Raw genomic sequence first — 20521 nt, 5'->3', positions numbered from 1 at the left:
TTCATTGTACTCTCTCCTGTGAAACTAGGTATTCTCTATCTAGGGCTCTCAGAAAATATAATCAATAAATTCTTTCCTCTGGCAGTATGAAGTTGTCTACTACAGTCGTCCATGCCTTTATAGTCGTAATCACGGCTTCGCCTGTGATTCAACCACGTCAAGGCATTGATACTTCGCTTGTTGATTCTGCTCCAACGCCCACTAACGCTTCTATACCTATTGGACCTACCGCAGATTCAACTACATACGATCTGAGTAAAGCTACGGCATCTGCTACAGCAAGCCCCTTGCCCGTGGGAACGGCGCCGGTCAAACGTCGATATGTAACAGCACGTCAGACGGCTTGTCAGCCTCTTCCCAGCGGAGCTGGACCAGTGCCGAACCGTGACACTGATGGTAGTTTCCTTAACTATAGGACCTTTTCAACCAATGCTACCCAAGCTTTGACGCCCTCTGGTTACAATCAAACGTATGTGAACTTACACTCGAGGAGCGAGTCTTACGGATACCTTGGCTTCAATGCCATTGATTCATACGACACCCAAAGCTGTGCTACCCTGTGTAGCACAGTCTGGCGTGGATGCCAAGGTTTCAATATCTTCTTCGAGAGGGATCCCTCGGTTGAACCAGGACCAAATTGCACAAACCCACCTTCGACTACCACAATTAAATGTGTTTTTTGGGGCGGCCTGATCTCAGCAGAGACTGCCAGTAATACGGGGCAGTACATAGCTGGTTTTCATGTCGTCATCGCGGGATCAAACGGATATATGAAAAATGCCATTCCCCCAGTACCGGGATATGATGGTGAAGCAACTGGCAATAATACGATTGACGTTCCGGGATCTGATACGGGCGAACCATCTATAACTACAACCGCCACCACATCTTCTAACAGTGCAACCTCTACTTCATCTATAGGCAGCACCACTTCGTCTACGGGAAGTGCAACTACAACAGTTTCCACGAGCAGCACTACCTCTTCTTCTCCTACCACTAGCAGCACAGCTCCTCCCGGTGCCGGTCCCGGGACAGGTACTTACATTGGATCGAAGATATTCACGAACACTTATTTCGACCCAGCCCTCTGTGCCGCGTCCTGTGATTCCCAAAATCAGAATAACCTATCCCATCCTCCTAGTCGAGGTCAACCTCAGATTTGTCGTTTCTTCACGACGTACTTGCTATACAAGAATGGTCAACCCATTGGCCAATACTGCGCTCTTTATACGCAATATTACTCGACCTCGTACGCTACCAACAGTGTAAGTACCTAAAGAACCCTGTCGCGTTCTGGTACTAATCTACCATGATAGGGTACACAGAGTGGAGGAGACACTTTAGATGTTCGTCACGCCTATTCATACAGAAACACGAAGGTGTAGGTGCCTAATCGAGCTCTTTACGGCGTTTACTGGAATTTAGTTGAGTTATTTTTGTCGGATACGGTGTAACAAAAGTTATTTTTTAATGGAACTGCTTCGAATTCTTAACAAGGAGCTGCGTAGTATTACCCCTTTTTTATGTGGAGCTCACATCGAGTGGCTTAGTAATCATACGCGTTTAAATTTGAAAAGGGGGTTCATATCATGTATATAGTAGGTTAAGCAAAAGAACGGTAGATACTTTGAGCCATAGTCTTGTTCGTAATTGATATATTTTAATCCACGTATTGATTGAAACAAGCGACGAACTATCATTTAGTTGCATCTTAACGTGGCTGGTGCTGATGCATCGGTGAAGCTATTTGACGGTTGAGCTTTATCGAACATTAAATATTGGCGCAGATCGGATATAGCGCGTTCATGGTTGCTATAAATGTTGAAGGATTTTGCACTAGTGATGGACATAAGGAGTGATGTTGGGGCGAGACAAAACTGGGGTTAGATTGATTTCACATGTTAATTGATTTTTCCCCTATGGGGTGCCGAGCTATAAAACGTGGCTTCGTCGGATCTTATTCGTCCATGGCCTTTATAAAATAGCAGCCTAGAGGACAGAGAGGCAGTGTAAGAAGAGCCAAGAGTTACGCGTCATAGAATAGGATGATAAGGCTGATTTATACGGGGACTATAACCGGGGATTTTGGCTTGCAGGCTTGTTGACGCTTAGGCCCTATGGATACACTTAAGCAGCATCCCCTGACTGAAGGCCGCTGGGGTGATACTCCGCCACTGGCGTCGTATCTTGAGCCTATGTTCTCTTGCGGGGGTTAGCCTATCGTGGCCTATGCCGGAATATGAGAAATTAAGAGTCGGGCTTTTTTGCTCCCTCTTCTAAAAGCCGACCGACATTATACCAGTACCGTTACCATATTGCTCAATTCGTCAATTACCTAACATGAGCACCCTTGATAGGACGAGACGGGGGCCGTACGCAGCGAATCATAACTCAGTATAGTTACCTAATCCTTGGCACATAAACTGTAGGTGTGTGCATTTCTAATTGATGTCTTATTAATATTTCACACCATCCCGTCATTCGCCCAACTGCCATCAATCAACTACCGAAGACCGTGCGTCCGTGTATGATCTATATGACTTTTGTGGAAGCCAAATTAGATTTCGAAAATAATTATTTGCGGAGGAGAAAACACAAGTATATTCATACGCGAGGGTTAGACGTCTATTTCCGATGGCATCAAGCGCACCGAGTTGGCCCGGCGTACGTCCCGTCAAGACGTGCACGGAATGCAAACAGTCGAAGGTAAAGATATCCGGTTCTCGCATATTGGATCTTTACTAACGCTTCGCTAGCTTCGATGCGATTCCAAGGACATGTTCCCAAATCCCTGTTCCAGGTGTCAGGCAAGAAAGTTAACTTGCACGGTTGACCCGTCCTTTCGAAGAACACCAGCTCGAAAGTGCGTTTCTAAACTTCCACTACGTAAACCCTTGACCTAGTAACTGATTTATAAAAACAGACGTCTTGAAGCTATGTCAAGGGAATTACGAGAACTTCGTGATCAGAAGATGTCAACTTCTCGTGCGGGCTCCACTACGAGTCCGGACCCGGACTCTACTCGTTCGCAGGACTCATCCTGCAACACATCGCACCCATCTGCTGCTATTCTACTAGAAGATTTCGAGCTACTAGGCCTGGAAACTTTCGAGCTTGGCGGTGTCGCAATAGACAAGCAATCGGTAATCGAGATATTCAAGCTGTGAGTACCTACATAATTTAAAAAGAAGATCCCCTTTAGCTGATTGGTTCGCCATACGAAAGATTCACCGAACTCTTTCACCCACATATTCCTATAATAGGACCCATATCACTCAAAAATATTTACCATTCTCATCGTTTTCTATTCTGGACAATTATCATCATCGTTGCTTTCCGTGCGCCTTTACCATCAGATGAAAATCTGTTCAACCGACTCCATGAACCGTATATGGCATTGTTAAGGGCTGAGGCTCTGATCGCACCGATGCCACTGAGCAAGATTCAGGCGTTTTTGTTCCTCTGCGTATGGCCAATGCCCGTGTCGCACCAACAAGATGATCCAAGTTGGCTATATTGTGGGGTCGCTGTAAATGCTGCTCTGTATATGAGTCTTCATCGATCAAATCCAAAGTCCGGGATTACTCCTTCACTATATAGTGTCGGCAATATATCCGGTAGCTCTCGTGAGAGGTCGAATACATGGCTCGGCTGCTTCTACGTCAGTACATCGTGAGCCATTCCGTGTACCCCTTATGGCACCTCATTTGCTAAGAGCCTTGCGCAGTCTCAGTATGCACCTCGGTCTTCCGCCGTTGATCAACTCCCCTTCCGATCTCGCGTCCGTTCGCGCAATTCTCAGCGAACACAGCATCCCAAGGGAATTCGCTCTTCAGATCAGGGTGCTTCTTATCATGGCAGGGTTTAGCAATGTTCTTGCGCATAACTCAAACGATGGGGTGGTCGACTCTTCTGTCACCCAGCTCCTTGATGGCGAGCTCGACACGCTTAAACTTACATATCCTGACGGGTGGACAAGCATGACTGATTACACGGTTATGGTCGTCAAAATGCACGTTTACACCATGGTTATAACAAGGTCCCGACCCGGTGCTAGTTCTAGGGACATACTCCTGAAATTAGGCCTAGCGACTTCTCTTCGCATTATTCACTTGGCCAATTTGCGGTTTCAGGAGACGCCGGATAAGTCCCAAACTATGACTACGATAGAACGCGAAAGGACTTTACCCAAGAACTACTTTAGGGCCCTTGCTTTCGCGACGATATTCCTTCTCAGATACTTCGGTCTGAACAATGGAAATAGTAGCGCCGAGGAACAACAACTGGCTGCGAACCATGTGATCATGTCACATACGATTTTTAAATCCGCAACGACTAAGCACCGAGATGAATATGACAGAGTTGCAAGTCTCTTCGAAACGCTTTGCAAGCAAGCACCTGCTCCTCCGGATACGAGCAAAACAAATGTTACCGGCAGAATGGGGATATCTATCTTACTGGATGGAATCGGTGCCGCTCGTGAAATGCGAGGCTTTCCTATTGAAATTCCGGAACCTGAGGCCTCAAGTACAACCGACAGCTTACCGGGACCTAGTAGTATCCCGCAAGCGGACATCTTTGACGCAAGTTCTCAGTTAGTGGAGCCATGGCAGTCAGATCTTGCCTTTGCGAACATGTTTTGGGGCGATCCTACGTGGGATGTTTATAACATGTCTGCGGATACTCCACAATATCATCCAAGTCAAGGGTTATAATGATGTGTCATTGTATATAGAGAATATAGAGAACATAAATCATGAGTACGTACATAGACAAGACAAGGCAATTATCAGTGGTCTCCACCAATTTTATGGCTTCCCCTTTTCTTAGCGCCCCACTAAATACCACCTTGAGACAATTTGCAATACTTCCGTCTGCACAACGTCCAGGACATGTGAGGTAATAGAAATTCGAAAGACAAAGCACGAAGTTCATAATGGTTAACTAAATTACAGATATAGACGTACAAAATACAAGATCCCCAATGCCCTCTACAACCCTAGACAAGGGTCGCGACTAATTCTTCTGGTAGCTTCAAATTTACCAGCGCAAGATGCTGCTGGGAACCGTGGACATCATTCTCCATGAAACTTCCCCCTGGTGTACGCTTACCGGCCCTGATGCGCGGGATCGTGGCCTTAAACGCTTGCGCCGGATCAAAGAATCCGCACCAGACGATGTCGCTCTCGGCCAAGTTATAAGCACTTGCTATTGTCTTTGTGGATAGCAGTCCTGACTCCTTTACTCTCATATACGTATCCCTGGATTCGAATATCAAGTCGAAGGTGATTTCGTACGGCCCTGCGTTCTTCGACCGAACTACTTTGGCAAGATCGCCGAGAGAGACGGGCTTCGTGCGCCCATTCGCCTTTGCACCGTTGCTTATGGAAGTGGTAACGGTCGCGTTATGTACACCATTCGACGTCGAGCCATTGGTATGTCCATTGGCAGTGGGTATGAGAAGCGTTTTCAAAGATCTATCTCCCTTGCCTATCATGGAGACAGATTGTGTGAACAATCGCTTTCGTTGCTTAGGGACGCCATTTCCGTTTACTTCTTTGTAGGTAGGAACTTCAAGGGCATCATCTAGTGACAAGCCCTCCTCGCCGTCTTCAAGGTCCATGAGATGGTACATGGAGAACTTTGAGCATGGTCCTAATTCGATAATATGCTTCCCGCCGATACCGAATGCAAAGTTTCCTGAAGTAGCCTTCTGTCCTGGATAGCTTCCGTGCTTCTAATAGTTAGCATCTGTGCCATGGCGGGTTATATATATCCCTGAAACTTACAATTACTGCAATTCTGGCGGTGGCCGCTATACTGGTTGCTAGTTCCTGAGATGGAGCTAACGCTTCGCCAATGATAAATATCTCTGGCGATGGCGTTGCAGACTCTTGCTTTCCATATACATGGAAGTCGAGCTCCCATTTCTCCGAAACCTGACTATGCTGATCAGCAGCATAGCCTTTCACGACATCGATTAGCGAGTCTAGCTCCTTGATCAGGATTGCTGCTTCAACATTAGCATTTACATTCATCGAGGTTAACAGAACTTATCAGGAAGCTTACGGTCTCGGAAGCTACCCATGAACATTGATCGGTAACCGATTATACTACCGGCCTCGAGCTTTACTTGATAAGGAAGACCACTCTCTTTCGAGAAATGGAAAACGCTCCCCTTTACTCTAATCGATCTCTGATCCGGAAGCTGTTCATAGGTGGCGGCGTTTAAGTCGAAGTACCCGCCCGGTCCATGAAGGATATCGGGTCGTGATTTCTCGTACATAGTGTGCGCGGCTACCGATACTGGCGTGCAACGGGCCGTTGGCGTCAAGGGTGATATGGTGAACCCTCCGTCTCTGAAGACCGTCGAGATAGCACCATGGGATTTCGGTTCGGCGCAAGTTCCTCCGCACTCTAGGATCTTTCCCATGTGCGTGAATCCGCCGAATTGACGTTTGACTTCGGGCGAACTCCAGTCGTTCAAGTTTATTCCGGATAAATACGAGCAGTAAGCAACGTAAGGCGCCGGGTCGTACGCTCGACCGCCGACGATAACGTCGAAATCAGGGTTCGCTTTCATCGCATCAATAAAGGGCTCTGGTCCCATTTGCGCGACAACGCGCGACGATGCTTCGATATCCTCTTCGGTCAACGGCGGGACGCAAGCGCCGCATCCGCTTACTGCACCTGCGTTCAAGCGCTCCCTGACGACCGCCTTGTCGATGTTGGAGAAGATGGCCACAGTTTTGAAAGAATACCCGTCATTTCCCTTCTCGGCTGCGATTTCTTCAACGACTTCCACTATCTCTCGGACGTGCTCATCAATCCCGTCTCCACCCGCAGAGCTGAAAATCAAGGGAACGTGAAACTGGTGGACGAGCTTGAGCAGCTTTCTCAGATCCCGGACATACGATGTCCGCGGGGAGCCCATCTTTCCCTGAGCAAGTCTGTCAGGTCCGCTGTCTGTCGAGCCAGAGTCTAGAATCATGGCTGTCGGTATGCCAGTTGCGACGTAGAATCTCAGTGCGGCAGTAGTCTCGTCCTCCTTGAGCCCATAGCCGAGCATGCCTACAGGGGTGATGATGTGACATAAAGGAGTTGACGAAGCGTCAGCGTCGCTGGTCGTACTGCTGATTGCAATAGGCATGTTGAAAATTTTATAGGATAGATCTGAAAGAATTATTTCTAATTATTTGTTGAGGTAAGATGGTAACCTTGGAAGTTGATTTGAAATGTTAAGAAAAGATCGGTGGGTCTCACTACTTATTGTTGTCATAAGGGGCGCGGCGTTGTTCGAGATGTCCGAGTTTCTGACCAATTTCCGCAGCGACGTCACCAATGGTAACCAACTGATAGATTAAAACATCCGAACCTCGCATTGCACACAGCCTCTCTGTACCATTCGCTTGGCTCGGCGACCGGACAGAGCCATGCTCTCCGTGCTATCCAGTTGAAAATATGCTGTGGCTGACCCAACCGAGATTCGCGTTTCGGCCGAAATTCGCTTTGAGGACCGCATTTCGCTCCATGACCTAATAACTCCAATAGTTAAACATCAGAACATGCAAGGGATACCTCATACTATATTTCTATTCCTATTCATTTAAGGGGACAGAGTCGCAGTTTAAATCCGAGGATAAGTACTTAACTTCATGCTTATTATACGTCGATATTTACCTCGTTCACCTTCAAAAGGCAATTATGGACCATACTACGTACCGTAGCAACTTAGAATCTTGCCTGTTAGTGCCATTTTTGATGTAAGGGGATGGTTAGTTATTTTTGTAGGCACCTACATAATTCAGCAGCGGGGCTGAGGGTTAGGGTTTGACCCTAACCCTACCCCCAACTTAGCCTCAAAAGAATTTGACATTGTGGAATGAACGGTGTCACAACAGGGACAAAGACTTGCGGGTGGAAGCTATCACCTGCCAATTGAGCCAGACAACCACCAAAAGACGAGAATCGCAAGTCGGACAGCCTCGCGATATTACAGATGATAAGGCTGATCCGTAACAAACGGTGAAATATCAATTAACAATAGAAATTAAATTACGTGAAATTGGAATGTTTTTATGAGGAGCAAGGCTAGAAGTATTGGATATGGATGTAAAAAAGGTGGTAGCTTAGTCATATACATCACCGGATCGGTAAAATAGTGTTTTTGCAAGTGTTTAGTAGGTGGTGGTATACCGTAGGATATAGCTAGGTATGTGATTTTCACAGGGTGAAAAATAAAGTAACGGAGTTCGCTGTTAGGATAGGTACGTATATGAAATTATAATCAAGGTTATTACCTAGGTACCTGGTATCACCTCGTTCATCTTCTTAGGGGGGAACTAGTAGAAAAGGCTTTATATACCTATACCTACATATTTATAATTAGCCTTCACTCTTTATAACCAACTACCTATTTCTGAATACAACTACCCGCAAGCCTCTTGTAACTATCTCTCACTCAAGACCAAGCTAATAACTAAGGGCCCCACTCCATCACAACCCCCCTAGCTAGTAGTCAAGCAGGCACTAAAGAGTAGAGCCTTACTAACATATCTAGCACAAGGCAAGATCGGTATCGAACCATGTACGTTCCATACCATTGGCTTCTTGATGTACACAAAGTCTAGCTTACTATCAGGGGTCACAGCACGTGGCGACCTAAGCGCGCTCAACAAGGGTGCTTCTTGGCCAATATATAAAGGGTGCCTTCTGACCTCTAAGTGTAGAATGGTATCTCATTCTGTGCCACGACTACATAAATATCGATGATGTCGTGGTGGATCAGAACTTAAGACCGTATGTTAGAAGCCTATGATGTTTGATTTCGGGAAATGGTTCCCGCGTTGCCCCATTGCTACTTGCGAATACAATTACGACGTATGAATTGGGATTGCCGGATGGCCTGATGGATGGAACATGCAATCGAACATAAATGGTGCCACTGTAAGCAGCTTTGGAATTTGAGAAGTGGTGACCTCAACAGACCGACCGTCACGACATAGATAAGCCGCCCGAGTCGCAGGTCCAGCGCAATAGAAACTACAGCCAGAGGATATTAATTCCACGGTCCTCACCCTTCGTAACCTATTTTTCGGCCCATGTAACCAACATGATGGTATTCAAGATGGTTCTCCAGTCGTCATGGGTACCTATGATAGGGGTAACCACATGGAAGTACGTCATGCACTACAACCCAGAAGACCCCGAATAATTTGACGAAACCCGATTTTTAAGATCTAATGGTATATTCTTCTAGTATCGATCGGTCCCCTTTTATCATGTGGATTACTCCATAGCAGCCCCTGCTGTCATGCTCTTTATAGGCCATAAACTGCCTTATAGCATATGCCACTGCAATTCCGAAGCAGAATGGCTACAAGACTAGGTATCCCGTATGGACCATCCCGAAGTTGAAGTACCAGGTGACAAGGTTACTTCTAGTCCATTAGACCAAGGCACAGAAAAGACCGTTGAACAAGCAATTTCCTTCAAAATCTCGCCGCAAAATTCAAAAAGCCGAATATTATGTTAAGCAACTCTGGCATCTGGAGTATAAAGCGACAGCTTCTTGATGTAGAGCGATGTGCTTGAAGGTAGGATTGCCAGCCTTCGTTCCTTTGGACAGTTGGTTGACGAGTTTCGATAACGACCATCATAAGGTATCTCCGTCTAGATAACCTTGTGCTCGTTTACCTATAATCCATGACAAAGCTGCCGCTTGTGACGGCCTTTTGACTCTATCAGCTCGGTATTGTTATGTCATTGGCGAGAACATAGAAGACCTATCATAGAGCTGTTTATAGAGAGAGCATGGCCAAGCCAAAACCCTTGCTGGGACTGGGCCCTGACCCTAACTCTACTCACGTCGTCTTACAAGTTTCTCGGGGTAGATCTCTTCCGATAAAAGAGGCGACGTGTCGAGAGTCTTCAACAGTAGTGGAACGGAATGGTAAAGAAAACACCCCATGATTCTCAGAAATTTAAGGCGTGGCTTACTGGTTCTGCAGATGACGCACTGTCTTCTCGTCAAGATATGGACAACGTGACTCTATCTGAAAAAGCATTGAGAGACGGCAACTGTCTCATCATGGAGGAATTATGGAAGACCTTCATTCTTTGGCGGTATGGCTGATTTAGGGGACTCGAACAGGATTTCTTACAGAAATTCGATGTTTTCTCGCCACCTATGGTGAGTAAAGGCCGATACATTTGCCATGGCATCAAAGCGCAGGCCTAATATCTATCGCAGTTGGCGTTGCAGCCGACCATCCACGTCTTTTTGTTCTTTCTTTACCCCAAGCATTGCCCTCGATTTTACCCTCTTTCCTTAGGTAATTAATGGCATGCTTACTAAGAAATTAAGAACTTGAACATATTCTGGCATTTCCCGTAGAAAAGGGGCAGGACGGAGCGTCGTACCGATCCGTGCAGGTCGATTTCCCAATCCGCGTCATACCAGACCTTGATTATATTCGTCCTCGTGATGGCGAAAAACTGATCGGCGCTTGGATGCATGCGCTCCAGAACCTATTATCCTTCAATGCTGTTCTTCGCCCGAGACCTAGTCAATCCGGTGACCAACGCGGACAGGGAGAAGGCTTTTCAACACGTTTTATCGGTGTACCCAGCTTAGACATCTTCGAAAAGCAGGACCAAAAATACGAGGACGAGGTCATACTTAGGAATAGCAGACCGGTGGTTAGTGCGAGGTGCGTCTCGGACGGTATTTCCAATAGGTGACCCACAATCCAGGGGCTCAGGGGGGATGACTGAGGTCGAGTTCGGGACGCAATTTCCGAACGAAAGGAATTCTCGGCGTCCTTCCCCACCTTCCGTGGTAGGTAACAAATGCTGAATGCGTCCCCAAGTTCTCCGCATTACGTCGATTTGGGGAACAAGCTGGGCACTAATCAGAACGGACCCCAGCAATTATTGCGATCTCGGACTCGGCAAAAACCGGTCGGAAATGTGGGGTAATGTACTAAGCTGGCTGACTGGGCCGTGGGGAAAAGTACCCCGCGGTGCGCGGAAGGTGAAGATCGAATTACGTAAGGAAGGGTTTGGGGAAAGTCTTCCTGTTTTGTGGAACTTGGAAAAAACCACCACATTTTCCCCATAAATTGATTTCGCTTTAAAGCTTTCCAATGCAGCCTTTTTGTTAGGTTGGGTGTTAGTTAATTAGTCGAGTTGCCTGGTGTTCAATGTCTATTGAGTATAACATGCCCTAAAAAGGTGGAGTCTAGCCTGCGCCGTATCCAATATCTATATCCTCAGCCGCGCTCCGTAACATGTACGACACACATCTGGCGGCATCGTTGACGTTCAAATCTACGAAAGCCATTGCTGCACCGGTGTGCGTCATCATCTAGATTGTTAGCAAGTTTAACAGTGTTTCGGTCTGTCCTCCTGTTTGAAGATGGGAGCCGCCTCCGTATCTGGTCGTCGACACGTCACGACCGCGTGCAACCCTTGCCGCGATGACAAGATCAAAGTACGGTGCACCTACTTTCCCCCATCGAGTTTGTTAGGCTGACTTCAACATCAAGTGCGACGGGAAAAGCCCATCGTGCAGCCAGTGCACCGACAAGAAACGCCAGTGTGCGTATAACACCAGGACGGACAGGCGAAAGTGAGTGAATCTATGCTCTAGCGCCGTCTTCACGCGTTTATACGTCCCACCAAACAGGGCTCATTTTACACGTTAGGATTTCACTACGGAAGTCAATCGAGACCTTCTCTCGTCGGCTGAGACAACTCGAGGCCGTTCTAGTCTCGCATGGGATCGGGCTTCCGCAGATTCCCAACGAAGATGACGCTTCTATGATAGACTCACTCATGGACATGTATGCGCCTACTCCAGAGCCTCTAACTCCTCCGTCGCCAATCGCAGTTGTGAGCTCTGAATCGCCGGACCAAGCCATGCCCATGCCACCCCCGGATCCTGAACCGTGTATCGTGGCGAATCCGTGTATGGATGCTACGGAACAGCCAAGTATCCCTGGCAGTACTCTGTTCCAATTCAACTCCGCCATTGACGAAGACTGGGTCTGGAACGTGGGTGCCTATTCATCATATCCCGCCTTGGACCTCGGCGGCTTCACTCCCATTACTCCCATGGGAAGCGACACGGTTATTGAACGCGCCGCGGCACATCCTACAATCTCCCACGGCACACTCTCGCCGACCTTGATTAACGATGAAGACTCGTCGGATGATGACGACTGCCCCGAAGTGACGAGTCAGTTTTCCTCCCGGCTTGGAACTCTCTTAAGTACAGATACCGGCGAGCGCCGATTCTACGGCGCAACCTCTAACATGCATTTCATGCAGGGAAGGCGCGCTATGAAGCATTCACTAGCATCTCAGGCGCGGGAGCCACAGATTCAGGCCAAACTGGAGAACGCCGGTGTCGGTCAGAAGGTGCCAGTTGAGCTCACTCGACATCTGACCGATCTCTACTTTACCTGGCAGAATCCCAGCCTGTATGTCGTGGATAGGCGGGAGTTTGAAAAAGCGCGAGATGCTTATGTCCTTTACAAGCGGGAGAATACATTCTACTCGGAAGTCTTAGTCAACGCCTTGTAAGCTGCTTGCTATCAGCGCCAGCAGTATATTTTAAGCTGACTTGGAGCAGGTGCGCCGTAGGGGCAGCATTCAACAATAACCGGTATCCCGGATTGCCGTTTTCTTTGAGTGAGTTCTTCGCCAAGCGGACAAGGGCACTTATAGATATGGAGTTGGACACGCCGCGGATAGCTACGATCCAGGGCCTCGCAGTACTAAGCATCCACGAAGCTTCCGCTACGAGAGATACCCGCGGCTGGCTCCTTAGCGGTACGATATTCTATCCTAGCCCTTGTTCGTAGATAAAGTGCTAAACTCATCTCCTTAGGAATGGCAATAAGGCTTGCTTTTGACCTAGGACTTCACCTAAACACGAAACAATATGTCCAGGATGGGACTATGACAGCAGAAGAAGCGCGGGCACGAAGCGTCACTTTCTGGGGTCTCATTGCCACTGACAGGTACGTATTTGGTCATTTTGTTCCGGATACCTCCATCTCAACATAATACTAATAATCAAACATAATAGAATGTGGGGAATATATCTCGGCCGGCCGTTTCACAATACCCTCGAGACTGTCAGCGTTGAAATGCCTACGTACCCGCAATTAGGACATAAGGCGACTCTGTGGACGGCATATGGTGCATATAGCGACCATTCAAAAGGCCTTATTCTTCCCGATCCAAGTCATGTTCTATCGGAGAAGTGGCAGGCATTGTATGAGATTATGTCTCCTTTGGAACTAAGCCTGTAAGCCCTCCCCAATCCAATCGAGATAGTAGAAATTAATGAAATATCCAGGTATTTTAAAGCAGATATTACTAACAAAGTAGAACTGGTGACATTCTCTCAGCATACCTATGAACGGCTTTTAGCATGGAAAGCCGAGCTGCCAAGAGAACTAGCCATTGACATGGACAATTTAGAGACGACAAGTTATCTCCCCCATGTCCTCATGTTGCAGTAGGTAACTCCCTTGGTATTTATGTGCGCTCTAGTTCAGACCTTTGACTTCTCAGCAGTATGCAATACGCCTTATTCATAATCACCCTTCACCGGCCATGGGTAGCCAAAAATTATATCCAGCCGACTCCTCTCTTCGGCTCGGGACCTCGCCATGCGCGTGAGATGTGTCTTCGCTCTGCCGTCGACATAGCGAATCTTATCCGCGCCTTTGACCGGCAATATTCCCTCCAAAGAGCAAACATGCTTCTTGTACATATAGCATTCACCGCCGCCTTAATACTCCTCTACGCAACCGTGTCTGAAAAGGATTTCGACTGTCAACGCGAGCTGTCTACCCAATTAGATATGTGCTGTCAAGCGCTAGCAGAACTTGGGAATTCGTTTGAAAACGCAGCAAGAACACTTGATATCCTTCTATCCGTCAAGAGAATGTGGCAGGCAAGCCTAGTCTCGGGAATGCAAACCAAGCGCCCACAACCTCGAGAATGGTTCCCGATCAATCCTTCTAGCAAAAGATTGAGGATATCCGAGCATTGTGTGTGATTCAAAAGGGTCAGCTCTGTTAAGCGGACGCCTTGTGATATACACGATACTACGACTACTACATATCGCGTCGTATAGCCTATCAAAATATTCCATTACAGTTGAATTTCGATAACTACCTCGATGACAAGGGCTTCAGCATCATCATCTGGCCTGGTAACCATGCCAAGGTCCTGGGTGGCTGGTTGAGGGCTTGTTATATGCGTGATTAATATACAAACGTCTAGCAGAGTGGCTTCTAGCTTGAGCGCGTTTATGGTCTGTAACCTACGCGGGTAGCGATTGGCACATCGCCAATGCCAATTAGAGAAACTTCACCGCAGAGCGGCGATTTACAGAGGCAACGTTTAAATGGGCACACCCATGCCGACGAGTAGGGCCTTGCCTCCGGCGCATGTGGTCTCCGATATGCGAGAGATGTAGACCCACTAGGGCGAATCCGAATCTTGAAAACATTTATCGACGCGCATACACACGACTCTGCGTTGTGAGCTCGGATATTATGTGGAACATGCTACCATGACTTTGTCCAGCCAACGCGGTTGTATCTTCCTTTTCGAGTACCAAGCCAGCCTATCGACGTCTCCTTGCGAATCTCCAATGGGTCGTGTCAGCAAACTTGTTCTCCATTGCAAGGTCCAGATAGCCCTACGCTACGTCGGCCATACCGATTTCCTCATAATCGGCAGCTTAGCTAAAGACTCACAGAGCAGCCCAGCGGCGCCTCTGCCAAGGCGATTATTTCCTAGCTTAGCCTCGGCTTTGTTCACGTCAATCCTTACAATCCTCACATAGCATGCCCACCACGAGTCCTCTTACGCCCGGACTAACGACAATGATAATCCCAGCTACCTCTTGACCCGGTGAAAGCGCGGCTCCCGTACTTGGAGGTCTCCGTTATGGTAAAATGTGTAGCAGTGCACATCAAACCCGCATACTGTGGTGTCCCCGACCCCAGTCTACCCCTCCAGTGCTTGGTGGTTCCAGTTCCCGGGAGATCTAATATTTGGGACTTTGTTGGCTGGTACAAGGGTCGCGGTCGAGGCTAGACTTCATTGATCGCAGATCTCTGGGCCGTAGAGCACCTGAGCCTGAGCCTCACATGAACCAGCGGGTTTCGATTCCACATGCGACCGTGTGGCCCAAGCGGACCACTGAACAAGGCAAATATCGCCGACACGCACCCCAACATGAACTGCAGTGACAATTTTGAGTAACATTTTCCTATATTTGCATTTTTGAATAATGTTACGTCGATATTGTCGAACCGATTCTCACGATCGAAACCAGTCAACGGATGATGAGCCCTGCAACTCAAGACTCGACCAACCATAATTTCGCACCGGGTTCTGGTTCCCGACTCCGCATCCCAACCACACAGATTCAGTTGGAGCTGCAAATGGGATTCTAGCTGCTCAGAATGGATGTATTTCTAAAGCCCGCTGAAGGTTCAAAGACAGCAGACGTGCATTGAAGTCGCAAATTTGTGTTCCTACATAGGCTTATATATCTTGGTCTTATGTTCACTCGCAGGAGGTGAGCTCACATCTTTACTGAGACTACAAAGTATACCGTGAGGAGCAGATTATTCCCCCGCAAAAACGCCTATATCATATGCGAAGATGGACCCTGTCGCAATCATCATCGGGGCGGGACCCTCGGGCATCGCCATGGCTCATAAGCTTAAGCACACATTAGGGTATGAGAACTTCACAATCTACGAGAAGCTCGATGGTGTGGGTGGAACGTGGAGGTTGAATAATTACCCAGGCTGGTCAGTTACTTAGAAACATCCCCCACGATCCCCACTTTCACAGGGGTACTCACAGCGTGCAGCGGATGCGATGTTCCCTCGCACCTATATTCCTTCAGTTTCAACCTAAACCCCAATTGGTCCCGAGAGCTTTGCGAACAAGCGGAGATTCTACAGTACATCGAAGATACGGTCGATAAATTCGACCTACGACAATTCATCCAAACCTCAATCGAGTGTGTCGGTGCTAGATGGAACAAGGACCGCGATGAGTGGGAAGTACGGCTCAAGGACCTGAAAACGGGCATAGAGTTCGTCCGACGTGCTAATATTTTCGTATCCGCTGTCGGTGGAATCTCGTTTCCCAGAGATGTTAGTTGTCCTTTCGTCTATATGAAACGCTTAGAGACTAACAACGTATAGGTCCATTTCGAAGGCATGGAGGACTTCAAGGGACCTATGTTTCATACGGCCCGATGGGATCATTCGGTGAAGTACGAAGGAAAGAGAATGGTAAACTCCCCCTTATAAATACCTGAAGTTGAAGCTCGTTGTTCTAAATATCTCAGGCTGTTATCGGAAATGGGTGTAGCGCTGCACAAGTCGTTCCCTCTGTGGCGGATCACGTATCACTCGTCAAGCAGTATGCTCGAAGCCCCCAGTGGTATCATGACAGACCAAATCACATTTTCACTGAGGGGGAGAAGATGGCTTTCCGCTACATACCCTTTATTATTCAACTTCGTCGTCTTTTGACATTCCTCGAGATCGATTTTGAATCGTACATATACCGGCCGACACCAAAGGGAATCAAAGCTCGACTCCAGAAGGAGGAGGAAGCTCGGCAGTATATCTACAAGACAGCGCCCAAGAAATACCACGAGATACTCCCGCCCAAGTTTGAATTAGGATGTAAGCGCCGAATTGCGGATCCACAATACCTGGAGTGTTTGCACAAGCCCACAGTCGAACTTGTCCCCGAAGGTATTGAAAGGATCACCGAAGACGGCATAGTCAGCTTGAGCGGCAAGTTTGACAAGTTCGACATCATCGTCCTAGCCACCGGATTCAAGGTGTCACAGTTCCTGACTCCGATGGAGATCATCGGCGTCGATGGTAAAACCCTCGATCAGCAATGGAAGGAGTCTCGAGGCGCACAGGCGTATCTTGGAACATTCGTCCATAATTTTCCGAACATGGCTATCATGTGGGTTATCCCATTTATGTTATTTCTCTCCTGTCTTCCGAAGAGAATCAGCAGCTAATGAGCGTCACTCGGCAGTTTTGGCCCCAACACCTTTCCTGCGAACAACTCCGCTCTTTTCGCCTGCGAGGTACAGGTCGATTACGCAGCCAAGGCGCTCTTCGCACCCCTGATCGACAAGCGGGCCAGAGTCATCGAGGTCCAAGAAAACGTCGAAAACCGCACCTCTAACGTGATCCAAGCACGGCTCCGGAACAGCGTGTTCCAGGGCAACTGCTCTAACTGGTATCTAAGCGAATTCGGGCGTAACGCCGCCTCCTGGCCTGATACCGCCGCATCGTTTTGGGCAGCTACCTACTTCCCTAAATGGAAGAATTTCAATATGTCGGGCGGTAGCCATTTCTGGTTCATCAATTCGTTGCTGCGCAGAGTGCACACCTCGTCTCTCTTCACGAAGACTCTGGTCCTTGCCTTGCTGGCTGTCGGATTAAGACCCCTATTTTCGCGGACCCTAAACACTGGAAACTTTCCGGGAACGACTGATGTGGTGAAGAACTTCACTAGAAACTTGACTTCATGGAAGCATGTCTGAGATATGAGCGGAGCGAATTGAAAGGGGGCAATTTCCTGTGCATAATAAAATTGGCCATCAAGCATGTGAGAAATAAAACACCTATATAGGAACTGATATCACTTCTCTGTCATTCGCTACCGCGTTTCTATTTCAATCAACCATATCAGTCATGCATCATTATTAGATCCTTGCCGAGGGTAAAAAAAGGGGGGAATGTAGGTACGTAATTCATACTGTATTATCCTCCAACTAAAGTCCAGGTCCTTCACTAAATCTTGGTGGACAAGCGCCATACTCCAAGCTAACCAGCCGCTAAGACAATCGTCCCTGCACAGTACATAAGATCTCCAGCTATTATCGGCTTACACCTTCATAACCCCTACGTAAGTAAATGTACTGAGAAAGCGTCCCTATGTCTGCTAAAGATAGTCGATGCTCTATAGGAATGTCACAATACGCAAGTTAAGAGAATAACCGTTAATACAACGATGGTATTGTTTATGTCTACCTAGGCACATAGGAACTTGTGGTGACATTCGAACCTGCGTGTCACAACGGAACAACGCCCTCCCTCAACCAGAAATATGGTTAAGTAGGTAGATAGTTACCTACTACCTAGGCAGGTATCTATCCAGCCGATAGTCCAACTCGGTGCTACTACACGTTGCATACACTAACGTGCTCGGCGGCCGCTTCCTTACTACTAGATTTTTCGATATCATGGTGATCGTCGTCGACAACTTTCGAGAACTTCTGTTCGAATCTGGTATCGATCTCTTCCAGACTCAAATTTGCGGTTTCCAGATAAAACATCAATACCACAGGTACAAAAACAGCGTTCAAAACGGCGAAGATGATATAGTACCTCCACCCCAGATTCGCCGTTCCGACAGGCGTGATGAGAACAACGACGTAGTTATTAATCCAGTTCGCCGCCGTGGCAACGCCAGAGCCGGCGATACGCATACGCTGTGTGTTAACTTCGGCTGGATACATCCAAGGGACAGCAATCCACGACAAGCCGAACACCGTAATGTAGCCGAAGATAAACGAAATCGCCACAATATCCCACTGATTTCCACCCATGGCAAGGCCAACGGTAACGAAAACAAAGCACAATGACTGTCCAGCAGCGCCCAAAGCCATGAGCCGCTTCCTTCCGAAAGTGTCAATGTACAAGGCACCAACACAAGCGGAAAACATGAGGTTCATGGCGTTGCATGCCGCGAGAATAAGAGAAAGATTGCGGCTTAGGCCGATAGAGGCAAATACTACCGGAAAGTAGTATAAGACGGCGTTGATGCCAGACCATTGCTGCATTAATTGCGTGCCGGCTCCAAGAATCAGACGACGGGTGGTTTGTATGCTGTCATTGGTGAAAAGGCTCCTGACGGTGATCTTGCCTAGCGACATCTCATGGCGGACGCTTTGTTGAATCTCTTGGAATGACTCCCGAGTCTCTTGTTCTGATTGGGGCCCAGCCAGTCTTCGCATGATCTCGTAAGCTTCTTCATTTCGATCCTTGATTACAAGCCAACGTGGCGAATCCGGGAGCCATGGGATGGGGATTATGACTAAGATTGCGAAAAAGCATTGGAAGGCAAGAGGGAATCGCCAGGAGGCTTCACTTCCAGCAATGAAGGTCATTCCGTAGTTGATCCACTGGGACATAACATTCCCAACTTGATTCACTACCAACTGAAGGACCATGATCCGCCCACGATACCCAGCAGGTGTCGTTTCCGATTGCCAGACCGGGATTGATGCTGTAATCATGCCATTACCGAAGCCAGCAATTAATCGCCCGAGGATCAACTGAGCCACGCTGTACGCTGCTGACTGCAGGATCGCGCCCACGATGAGGATGATACAGCCAAATAAGATGTTTCGTCGACTGCCAATTTTGTTCCCCCACCACATAGTGAGCATGGCGGTTATAAAACACCCAAGGTCGAAGGTAGCTGTGATGTGGCCTTGAAGGATAGCATCAGGGTTGTCGAATACACGAATGAATGATTCGTTGCCGAGCAGACCGCCGAATACTCCCTGATCGTACCCGAACAGCGCAAAGCCACACCCCGAGCAAAAGGTGATCCACCTTATTAAGGCGTTGCCTTCAGTTTTCTCGAGCCACATGATGTTAAATCACAAAACACATATGTAGGTATATTATCAGATAAAGGTGTCGATCTGTGGATTATCAAATAAATACATTGATATTTATACCTAACAATGACACGATCAAATTACTGGTGAGATATTCCCTAATCACTACAACGGAGACCTGGCATCGACACCAGGAAAATGGATTCCGCAGCTTCAAGGACTCAGATATCAAACATGTGTATGCTAGCTACCTAATGCGGTCAAACTGGGGTTAAGGTCTGGGGTAAATCTGGAGCCAGAATCTGGGGTCTGGGGTCAGAATATGGGGTGAAAGCAAGGTCCCACAGAATGTATGTGCATAACATGATAACATCTACCCTTAGAGGCCCACTGATAACATGGACTCTTTTACATGCCTCTAAGGGTTCTCAAAGTTCTACCTACATAAATCATTATAGACAATTTATAAAAACCCCCCTTTCGTGAAAAGGGGTTGCAAGTTTTGTCACCTTGGATGCGAAGGATGGCTATAAGAGCAGTATTAGTCAATACATCTGATTTAATTTCTGATAGACCTGAGAACCAGGTCAATTCTACTGAGGGCTTTTGAGATCTTATTTCTATCTGCCTATCCAGATATTGTAGGTCTCCTAATAGTGACATCGCCGTAGTGACATCGACGAAACAAGAGTTCTTCGCATAACCATGATATGATTGGCGTTGGGGAAACTGCTGGATTCGGCATCTGGTTTCCGACACAACATTGAATAAACGTCGACACGATGTCCAGTAGATCTTCCCCACAAG

General features: G+C 47.6%; 6 protein-coding genes across 6 annotated transcripts; 4 read left to right on the top strand and 2 right to left on the bottom strand.

Moving 5' to 3' along the window:
* Window positions 1-770: 770 nt before the first annotated feature.
* On the top strand, window positions 771-1385 carry F4807DRAFT_472851 (uncharacterized protein; the record flags this gene model as incomplete). Its single annotated transcript, XM_048003049.1, has 2 exons — window positions 771-1265; window positions 1317-1385. The coding sequence occupies 2 exons, from the start codon at window positions 771-773 to the stop codon at window positions 1383-1385; spliced, it is 564 nt and encodes a 187-aa protein (XP_047856592.1).
* Window positions 1386-2634: 1249 nt separating this feature from the next.
* On the top strand, window positions 2635-4715 carry F4807DRAFT_458272 (fungal-specific transcription factor domain-containing protein; the record flags this gene model as incomplete). Its single annotated transcript, XM_048001179.1, has 5 exons — window positions 2635-2706; window positions 2757-2863; window positions 2924-3163; window positions 3226-3672; window positions 3728-4715. 5 exons carry the CDS (start codon window positions 2635-2637, stop codon window positions 4713-4715), a joined length of 1854 nt encoding a protein of 617 aa, XP_047856591.1.
* A 46-nt stretch (window positions 4716-4761) lies between these two features.
* On the bottom strand, window positions 4762-7535 carry F4807DRAFT_417462 (uncharacterized protein). Its single transcript, XM_047997239.1, has 4 exons — window positions 7319-7535; window positions 6070-7262; window positions 5790-6010; window positions 4762-5734 (listed from the first exon to the last, which is right to left on the bottom strand). Exons 2-4 carry the CDS (start codon window positions 7148-7150, stop codon window positions 5000-5002), a joined length of 2037 nt encoding a protein of 678 aa, XP_047856590.1. The 5' UTR covers window positions 7151-7262; window positions 7319-7535; the 3' UTR covers window positions 4762-4999.
* A 3735-nt stretch (window positions 7536-11270) lies between these two features.
* F4807DRAFT_387014 (fungal-specific transcription factor domain-containing protein) lies at window positions 11271-14337 on the top strand. Its single transcript, XM_047995849.1, has 8 exons — window positions 11271-11494; window positions 11550-11632; window positions 11709-12584; window positions 12638-12837; window positions 12896-13028; window positions 13097-13318; window positions 13370-13531; window positions 13591-14337. Exons 1-8 carry the CDS (start codon window positions 11420-11422, stop codon window positions 14075-14077), a joined length of 2238 nt encoding a protein of 745 aa, XP_047856589.1. The 5' UTR covers window positions 11271-11419; the 3' UTR covers window positions 14078-14337.
* A 1362-nt stretch (window positions 14338-15699) lies between these two features.
* F4807DRAFT_450665 (monooxygenase) lies at window positions 15700-17626 on the top strand (the record flags this gene model as incomplete). Its single annotated transcript, XM_048000152.1, has 5 exons — window positions 15700-15851; window positions 15914-16202; window positions 16254-16343; window positions 16400-17037; window positions 17113-17626. 5 exons carry the CDS (start codon window positions 15700-15702, stop codon window positions 17624-17626), a joined length of 1683 nt encoding a protein of 560 aa, XP_047856588.1.
* A 234-nt stretch (window positions 17627-17860) lies between these two features.
* Window positions 17861-20242, bottom strand: F4807DRAFT_417450 (hexose carrier protein). Its single transcript, XM_047997238.1, has 2 exons — window positions 18052-20242; window positions 17861-17991 (listed from the first exon to the last, which is right to left on the bottom strand). Exon 1 carries the CDS (start codon window positions 19742-19744, stop codon window positions 18266-18268), a length of 1479 nt encoding a protein of 492 aa, XP_047856587.1. The 5' UTR covers window positions 19745-20242; the 3' UTR covers window positions 17861-17991; window positions 18052-18265.
* Between the last annotated feature and the right edge of the window lie 279 nt (window positions 20243-20521).

This window comes from Annulohypoxylon truncatum, assembly GCF_022578515.1.
Source record: "Annulohypoxylon truncatum strain CBS 140777 unplaced genomic scaffold F4807scaffold_8, whole genome shotgun sequence".
NCBI classification, from domain to species: Eukaryota; Fungi; Ascomycota; class Sordariomycetes; order Xylariales; family Hypoxylaceae; genus Annulohypoxylon; species Annulohypoxylon truncatum.
Note: the sequence above shows the minus strand (reverse complement) of the source record. Positions and strands in the feature narration are given on the sequence as shown.